This window comes from Athene cunicularia (assembly GCF_003259725.1).
Source record: "Athene cunicularia isolate RWA chromosome 7 unlocalized genomic scaffold, athCun1 chr7_part1, whole genome shotgun sequence".
In the NCBI taxonomy this organism is placed as follows: Eukaryota; Metazoa; Chordata; class Aves; order Strigiformes; family Strigidae; genus Athene; species Athene cunicularia.
This window is the reverse complement of record NW_020799107.1, coordinates 782,602-791,724: the sequence shown is the minus strand read 5'-3', so window position 1 is coordinate 791,724 and position 9,123 is coordinate 782,602. Positions and strand designations below refer to the sequence as shown.

Here is a 9,123-nt window from a genome sequence, read left to right as displayed (position 1 = left end):
GGGGCCTGCCGTGCCCGCGGGGCCGGGCTGAGCCGCGGGCGGGGGGTGCAGCAGCACCGAAGGCGCGGCGGGGGCCGGTTCGGCGGGCGTTAGCAGCGCGCGGCTCCCCGCAGGGGGGGTGGGGTCCGCGGTGGTGCGGTAACGCCGCAAGGTCACGCAGTCCTTGGGGTTAGAGCGGCGGGCGCGGGGCTGGGGGCTGGAGTTACCCCGGGCTTCCCGGGCACTTGGATCTGGCAGGCCTGCGGTACCGGGAGTGCCCTGGCAGCGGGCGGTGCGCTGGGCCGGGCAGGGTTCCGCGCGGCGCGGCGTGATGGGGCCGAGCCTGGAGGTAAAGCCGAACCCTTCCGCGTTGCGACCTTGGTGGCTGCTCCTCTGGGGTTTCTAAGCTTTTTTTACAGAGACCTCACCTTGAAGGAGAACGGGGTAAGGGCAGAGCTGCCCTTGTTCTTGCAGCGAAACTTCATGATGGTACTAACGTCAGGAGATAGCGTTTCTTAAAATGTCTCTGTTCGTATATCTGGCCGCTTATGTCTGTTAAACACAAAAAAACGCTTTAAAAAAAGGGTCGGAGCTGTTACCCTTACAGAATGAAACCGATTGTAATCGGCAGACTCTTCCTCCGTTGTTTCTAATCATTGTGGTAGTAACGTTAATTGGACACGCATCTTTCATGTGTTGTCTTGTTCGTGCTCTGCCCGTAATTTTTTTAAAAATGTGTGTATATGGCAGAGGGGCAGGAAAGGGCAGGGAACGCCAGGCCTTGTTTCTAGTTGTTTCTGTGAGTGTCTCTGGGTGCCCTTCTGGCACAGCACTGTCTCCGGGTGCCATGGCAAGGTGCTGTATCTTCTGATGACAGCAAGCTCCTTCTCCCTGACTCCTGCTCGTCGGGATTCAGTGCTTGCATTTATCCAGTACTTGGGAGTTAGACTGCTGTTCCTGAAGTGCAGGCCAGTAGCAGTAAGTAGTTGCAAAAAACCTCAACAAAAAACCCGCCCTAACTCTGCTTAAGCAGAGGCAGACAGTGAAGCAGTTAAGGTAGAAGTGTGCCAGCTTTCCTGTTTTTAGGGGCTTAAACCTGAAGTTTTTGTAAAGTTGCAGCCTAGTTGTAGAAGTCCATACAAGTAACAGCACTCATTTCAGACTTTGGAGGCTGCGGATCTATGTGAAATGCAAAGGCTTGGAAGTACCTGTAAAACTGATGGGGGTGCCCGGTGAGACTTTTGCTTCTTTACTACAAAAGACTCCACTAATGGATAAAAATGCAGCTGTCCCAAGAGGTCCTTATCATTAAATCTAGTTGTGAACGGCATAAATACAGTTCATATAATCAATAATTATGCTGGCCAAACTACTGTAACTCAGGGTTTGGGATTAAAAGCCTGCGGAGCTTTTCAGCCGGAGGCAGCGGTTGCCCTGTGTGGTGGTGGTTTATTCGCCCCCCCTCCCCGCGCTGGGGTAGCTCTTCCTGCGGCTCAGCTGTCCGCATTGCCCAGCATCTGCTTGTCTCCTTAGTGAGTTCTGATGCAATCCAAGATGGCATATGCTCACTACTATTACAAATAAATGCTCAGCAGTTTTTTCAAACTAACAGTTTCTTTCAAATGAGAAATCACTTTGGTTTGGAATTTTTTTTTTAAAAAAACGCTTTTTAATTACAATTTTGTTGTATGTTCTTGTACAATTACTTCCACAGGCAGGAAAAGCATTCAGGAAATTTCTTCCCCTCTTTGATCGTGTTCTGGTTGAACGATGTGCAGCTGAGACAGTAACCAAAGGAGGCATCATGATTCCAGAAAAGGCTCAAGGGAAAGTGCTACAAGCAACAGTAGTGGCAGTTGGGTCGGGAGGCAGAGGAAAGGTAAATATCCTGGAGCATTCGTTATATTTGGGTACAGTTAGTAATGGTGTGCTGGTAGCTGGAGTATTATCCTAAGGAAGGGGTGGTGGCAGCATACATGTAGTGATAGCTCACAAAAATGGATGACGGCGATGACTGAAGTTGGAAGTACAGATTCAAAGAGGAGGTAGAACTCTTCAAGTTCTCCCGTCTGACACTGACATGGAACTCCAGCATTCCTTTCATCGTTTGTAAAATGGAAGATACTTGCCTTTTAAAAATAAATATTTATTGATATTTATAAGCAGCTTTAATTTGGATTTTGGGGCTTCTTTGCGTTTCATTTGTGGTTTTGGTTAGGTTTGGTGGTGGTGTTTTGGTTTTGTCTTTTTTAGTTTTAAATCCATAAACAGTGTTTTGGGAGATATCTTGTTTTCATCGTTTCCCAGCCAAACCTTGAAGGACCAGCAGCCGCCTTAGTTAAAATTATGACATACCTGATTTTCTGTGGCTTGTGAGCAGGGTGGAATCCCAGAATGTGGCATTTACTGTCTTGTGCTGTGCAAATATAATTTTCGGTAAGGGCTAGGCTCACTGCTAGACAAAAGAAATCAAAAGAAGTAAGTGTTAAATAATTTTTTGTTCATTTTGCGTGTTGAATACACATCTGGGATCATCAAAAAAGACAGTCTTTGCTTCACAAAGATGCCAGTGGTTATGGACTTCAGCATCAGCATGGTGGTTTTTTTCCCCACCAAAGTAGTGTCAGTTAGTAGCAATAGTGGAAAACAGGTTAAATTTCAACTTGGGCATGTTGACTCAGACTTTCTTTACCATGAGTCCATCCATACCAATCATGCTGGTTTGTGTCAGTATCTGATTTTTAAAGCTAAATTGTGAAATGGTGCTAATATTTAACTAACATGCTAATATTTTACTTATAATACAAAATAACAATTAAACTTTATCAGGTGTTTCTGAACAACTGATTTGCCAGGAACAGTGACAAGTTGATCAAAGTAACAAAGATGGGAGGGTACTTTTAACTGGCACTCGGAGAAATTAGCCTGAACTATAGAATATGGCAATGGATGTTCTCTTTTCATTTTAGAAGGGGATTTCATGGTCAGTCACTTAATTTCTCAGGTTCCTGGGGTGTTTTTTTTCTTAAGTGAAGTCCTATTCAGTATGTCAAGCAAAGACCTCACAACTATATTTACACTCCAAACTAAATTAAAATTAATTGTATTCAGAAAATCACTGCAGTTGTACTGCCTAAGTGTTGCAGGACTCCAAGGCTTGAGAATTCAGTGGTGTGCTTTTCTTCCTAGTAAGCCTGTATGCTCTAGTTTCACCGTACAATGAAAATACAGTTGTTGCAATTTCCCTAATGTTTTATATGTAGGTGGGTCATAGTAGTTTGGAGGAATTCTATTACATCTGTCTATACTGTGGAAAACTAAGGATTTATTTTTTCTTTCAGAACGGTGAGATTCAGCCAGTGAGTGTAAAAGTTGGCGAAAAGGTTTTGCTACCAGAATACGGTGGTACTAAGATTGTACTAGAAGATAAGGTACGTTTCCCAACTTTGTGAATGCAGATGTAGCTGGTTCCCAAAATGTCATATTGCCAGTGATAAATACTGTAACTATTTCATAGTGCTGGCAGCATTCAAGAAATGCAGTTGTTGGTATTCAAATGGGAGCAGCTGAATCCGGCCAGCTTGTGGTACCTGTAGTACTTTCTACTTACACCCCGGATGAAAAGGAAGTAACCGAGAAAACCTCTGGCCTGACCTTTTCTGGGTGGATGAAGTGGCTCCATATGCCAAATCTATATTAGAGGGAACCCTAAAAGGCTTTGAAATTATTGAAAGTCTGCTTGCTTTTGACAGGGAAAGCTTGCAGAATTATCTTCTAATTGTCTTTGCATTTCTACTGCTAAAACCAGTAACATGGTAGCTTTCTCAGAGAGTATCTTGTGAACAAAAAAAGTCTTTTAAAGAACTCGGCATGTAGAACTCTTTGTTAGCTCACTTCTGATTTTGTACTTCATGCCTGTGGTAGCCCTGACTTCAGAACAAGACAGTATTTGCAGAACAACTGGGGAAAAAATGGTATGACAGCTACTAATGTTTCTTTTCTTTGCAGGACTACTACTTGTTTAGAGATGGTGACATTCTTGGGAAGTACGTGGACTAAACTTTTCAGTCGCAGTATCAGTCATCCATTCCACTAAAATGCTGAATTTTTTCTTTCATCATGTAAATAATGTCCTTTATTTTATAATAAGCAGGCATTGAGTCTCTGAAGTAACTTGTGATCCCACTGTAATGATGGAACACAAATAAAAATATGTACAGTCAGAAATCAGTTGTTCTTGCTTGAGTTCCACTGAACAGTGAAATTTGGATGACCACCAACCAGCCTTAATTATTCCAAACAACATCATTTTGTATCCTTATCTCTCTACTGAGATTGTAAAGGTCTTTACAATAAACATATAAAACTACTCTGTCTCTCTCTCAGTTTCTGCTGTTGCTTAGTGAAACCGAGTCTCAATTGTGTAATGAACTAATCTGGGTGAAAGTATTCAATATTAGTCGTATATTATTTTCCCTAAACTTGTCTGAAGTTGGGAGATGAGTTTAAAATGGTTATCATGCTGCTGCAGTGACGAAGGGAACTTGATGAAGGGAACATGCTGCTGCAGTGATGAAGGATGAAGAATCATGCTGCTGCAGTGATGAAGGGAACAGCCCTTGCACATTGAACTTAACAGGTGTTTTTAACAGCTTCTGTCTCGGCACTGGCGGAGACACTTGTGCACTGGAAGACACCAACCACCCTGCTGCAACCAGCTTGTCCCACAGCAGGCTCAGAGGAGCTTGATACTACTCGTACCTCTGCTAAACAAAATCATCCAGTTCATAGATGAAGCAGATGACAATTACAACAGTTTTTCTTACCTATCATTCAATTTTGCCAGTAGATATAAAATATAACTTCCCTCTAGCAGTTAATCAGGCACAGTTGTGGAGCTGATACTGATCTTTAAGCAAATATCTTTACTAATTACTATGCTATCTCAGGCCAGATCTCCAGCTTTGCCATAACTTAGAGACCTGATTTGACAAATTGCATTTCCTTTATCTTTAATGCAACAGTCTTCAAAGCAAGATATTTACTTAATGCTGAAGCCATCAAATTTGTATGTTTCTAACCACCCTGTCTTGCCTTGAAAAAGGATTCAAGGTTGTTCATGCAGGAGTAAGCAAGTTGCTCTTTATACACTGTACCTAGCAATGCTTTCAGAGTTGGTATGTGTACGTGGATCCAGTGCAGCCTAAGAACACACTGCCTTAAAATGTTTTGATGTAGTCTTAAGTGAAATAAATCAGTATATGATTTACTGAAATTTTAGTAGTAGTTAAATGGTACTTTCTCATCCCCTTTGTGCTGTTAAGGAATTAAGATTGCTAGAGACACTATCCGCCTTATTCCAGAGATTACAGGAAAGGACTGCAATGAAAAATATTTTTCAGAACTTCAGTGGCTGCAGTAGGGGGCTTGAGCTTTGATGCACTCTGGAACACGAGGTTATTTTTTGCCAGGGCAGTTTTGGGTCCCTTCCCGCAACAGCTAAACTTCAGCACAGAGGTGGGCTGGAGCCACTTTTACCTTGGTACCAGTTACCACCCAGCTATTCTGGTAGGAGCGACATTTGACAGTCATGGCTGTAACACCCTTTGCTCACCGTAGCTGTGGTGTGTGCTGCTTGCCACTACCTACTTTGGAGCTGTAGGCAAACCAGCCAAAAGTTACACCGTTCAGGTAGTTAAACATCCACTGAACTATGTGCTAGCAGGGAAGATGCTAAATTAGAAATACGTTTTAGTATAAAAGGTCTACTTCTTGAAATCTACCCTACTGCGCTTTTAACTTCTGTAGTTACAGCAGTGCACTTTACAGCTGAAATTTAAGATTATCACACTATATAAGTATCTAGAAAGACCACTGATTGTGTAAATAAAACACAAAACTCACCGAGAAGCATTATCTTCCCCCAGAGCAAGGACACCTTTATCTTTCATGATAAGGTAGCTCTACCGTAGTCACATACCAAAGAGAGGGAGGTAGTCAACATATTTACAAACTACTTATGGAAACCAGACCCCATCTCAATGTGAAAAAGATGCAGAAGGAATGGACTCCTAACAGAAACGTTTAGGCCTAACATTTCAGCATTTCTTTCCACGTCTTTTAGAGACGTGAATTCCATGGGATCCCCACTCAGCAAATGACTTCACGATGTTTATGGTTCTGGTTTGTGCGGAGCCACTACAACCTGTGGGGTGTGATCTGAGGGCAGGTGACGCAGAGGTAGCATGCCCCAGACTACTGGCGGTGCTCACCTCCCTCCCCAGGCACTGCCCTCCTTGGCCAAGGCAGCGCCGCCGTACCAGCCCGCTCCCCAGCAGGATCACGCTGCACTCACGCTGCGGTGCTGCCCAGCACGCGCCACACAAGTCTGTCTCTCTCCATCTCTACCTCTGACCCATGGTTTCAGCCCCAGCAGATATTCAGCAGCTTGCTATCATGCTTATTTAATAAAATATTTAGTGTGGCTGTATCTGCTAGTGTTTACAGAACTGACTGAAAGCAAAAGTCGCATTCTCCTGAAAACTTTCATGGGAAGAAGTGATTTATGGATGGGGAGGGGAAGCATTCCTAGGCCTAATCAAAGGGAGGACACCCTTGAACATCTGCTGGATTGATGGACAGAGAACATTTTATTCTTGCACCATGAGGCTATCGCTGCAAGCAAGGACAAGGTAACTATTACATAGCCAAGGTGATCTGTCTGCGGTTCCTGTTTCTCGGTCCATGACAGCATGCCGAATTCCATATCCCTCAAGTTCTGTAGAGGAGGACAGAATCATTTACAATCATTCACTTCCTTGTCCCACTGTTTTCTAGACTATTTCAAAGCTTCAGTTTTGGCAAAAATGTTACATATTGCCCTGCCTGCTTTTTGGGGAGGGATACAGTCCTCCCCAGCCTTTCCTTAGACTGTCTGAATAGTAAGGAAACAAGATGGACTCCATCTATTTTGCTACTTTCCTCTCTTAACATTTCAGAACAGCTTTCATTAGCAGCAGTTATACTGTTTTCAGAAAACCTTTATCATCCTGATTCTTTTATACTGCCATAGTAAGAAAAGGATGAAACTTTTACATACCAGCACAGGAATAGTCAATCAGATTTTGGCCAAATATTCTGTTTTTTTAACTCTTGAAGGTCATAAGGCAATGAAGACCAGGTGAAAACCAAAAAGTTGGAGATTGATATGAACAGATACATATTTCTATCTGAGAGGTATTTCTTCATAGCCCGATTTATTTCCATTTTAGAAGCAAGCTGTCCATGAAATAAAAGTCAGGGACAAATGGAAATGTCAAATCCACAACTCTTCTGTGCTTAAGATATCAGTAAAACCTTGAATACGATGATAGAAAAAGGAGAAAAAAACCCCAAAACCCAAAAAAAAACAAACTAAAAAACCTCCAAACAAGCTGCTGGATTTTAAAGTACTTAAACAGTTAGAATTGCTTTTATTTTGGGACTGGCTGATTATAATATCAATGTCATAAAAATTAATGTTGGATTACAGATGATCTAATGAGGTAATAGGTCATTTGTACCCTTCATTCTAATGCATTTATTTCTCCCAACATTTCCATGTTTTTTTTACACAAATTGATAAGAAGTGCAGAGTTTCACCATGTGACTCAAAGAGCTAACATCCCTGGGGCAGGAATGCTGACCAGGAGTAAAAAAGTAACTAATGGAATCTGAATTCCTGTGCCTAAAGTTAGGAATGGCACCTTTGAGTTACAGTGTAATGTGAATGGAGCTGCCATTGCTGTCACGGTGAACTGCTGGTTAGCTGGGTGTGTCTACCCGGGCAGGAGATCACCCTGTCAGCTATTTCTCATCCTTCACACACTGCCCAGCATTCAGCTCTAATCTGGCCTCCAGAACAAGGCAGGATCCTGGTCATGGCATTGCCCAAGCAAAATAACTATTCTAGATGCACAGTGCAGTCTGATGGGAAAACCTGATTAAAGATTTTTCAGTGTTTTCAATCTAGAAACGTTTCACATACTCTTAGCTCCCACTGGGTAGAAGGATGATTTAACATGGGGAAGCATGTGTTATTTAGAGCACCGGGGACACATACAGCCCCCCAGCAAGCATTCACTCTAATGCAGTGTATGTAGGGGCAGCATCAGGCACCAGTGTTCCCCATTTTTCAGGAAACAACACGCAACTGCCACCATTTATGTACTGATTGTATAAGGGGGAGTATCTTGTCTCTACCTTGAGGTCTCATCATTTTTGCTTACAGACAGAAGCACTCCACCCTTACTGACCTATTTTGTATTCCTTCCTACCCTCTATTCCTTAGAAACTGAGCAGCTTCCAAATAATTTTCTTGTTGTTTATACTGCAGAAATAATAAGAGCCACTCTTGTCTTCCAAAACATCTACTTGCCTTTAACAGGGACCTATTTATCAGCTGACTATATGCTAACTGTATGCCTTTTTTGTTTTCTTCCTCCAAACAGTCAACACATGTTAACACCCGACTTAGTAAAGCTTGAAACAGCAGCAAATTCTATTTTCCATCAGCACACTAGCCTGTGATCTCTGCACACCAAACTCCCACGTCTGTCGATCCTGCCTCCGAAGACCTAGAAAGGCTTCATGCCTGCTTTGAAGTACTTTGCTTCAAAACCCTGTTGTGTTGGGATTTTTTGTTTTTTTTTGAATTTATTATTCTTAGTATTAACAACTATGTATCTTTAATACAGGAATTTTAAAAAATTCACGCCCTTACGGTTTATGTTGTACAAAATTTCACAGACTCCGCTGTGTTGTACAGAGACTTGTCTGGAGCGAGTGGGGACTGACCTTGCGGCAGAGCGCGCGCGGTCAGATGCTGACTGAGGGGAACTGATGAAGCGGCATGAAATCTGAAGAACGCATGATCTCAACAAACAGTCAGCTCGTTAATCTCTGGAGACTTCATCTCACAAGACCAACAGCTCCGCTCGCCGCTACAGCCTTGTCGCCGTGAAACCGGCCTCACCGCGCAGCGCGCGCCGCTCGGGCGGGCAGACCGCGGCCGGAGCCGCCATCGTGCGGGGGGTGCTGTCCCTCACCAACCCGGGGCTCGCAGGAAGGCCCCGCTGCCGAAGCTGCCCCACAGAGAGGCCCGAG

General features: G+C 43.3%; 1 protein-coding gene across 2 annotated transcripts in view; it reads left to right on the top strand.

The window, feature by feature from the left end:
* Positions 1 to 295: 295 nt before the first annotated feature.
* The window catches only part of LOC113482009 (10 kDa heat shock protein, mitochondrial), a 21,855-nt gene continuing 13,027 nt past the window's right edge, over positions 296 to 9,123 (top strand). The window contains exons 1-4 of one of the 2 annotated variants that reach the window (XM_026852177.1): positions 296 to 328; positions 1,694 to 1,858; positions 3,321 to 3,410; positions 3,988 to 4,348. In XM_026852177.1, coding sequence (XP_026707978.1) covers positions 311 to 328; positions 1,694 to 1,858; positions 3,321 to 3,410; positions 3,988 to 4,038 — 324 coding nt within the window. In that variant the 5' untranslated portion in view covers positions 296 to 310 and the 3' untranslated portion in view covers positions 4,039 to 4,348. Of the gene's footprint in view, positions 329 to 1,693; positions 1,859 to 3,320; positions 3,411 to 3,987; positions 4,349 to 9,123 lie in introns of those variants that run through there. The other variant, XM_026852178.1, reaches the window with a different exon arrangement.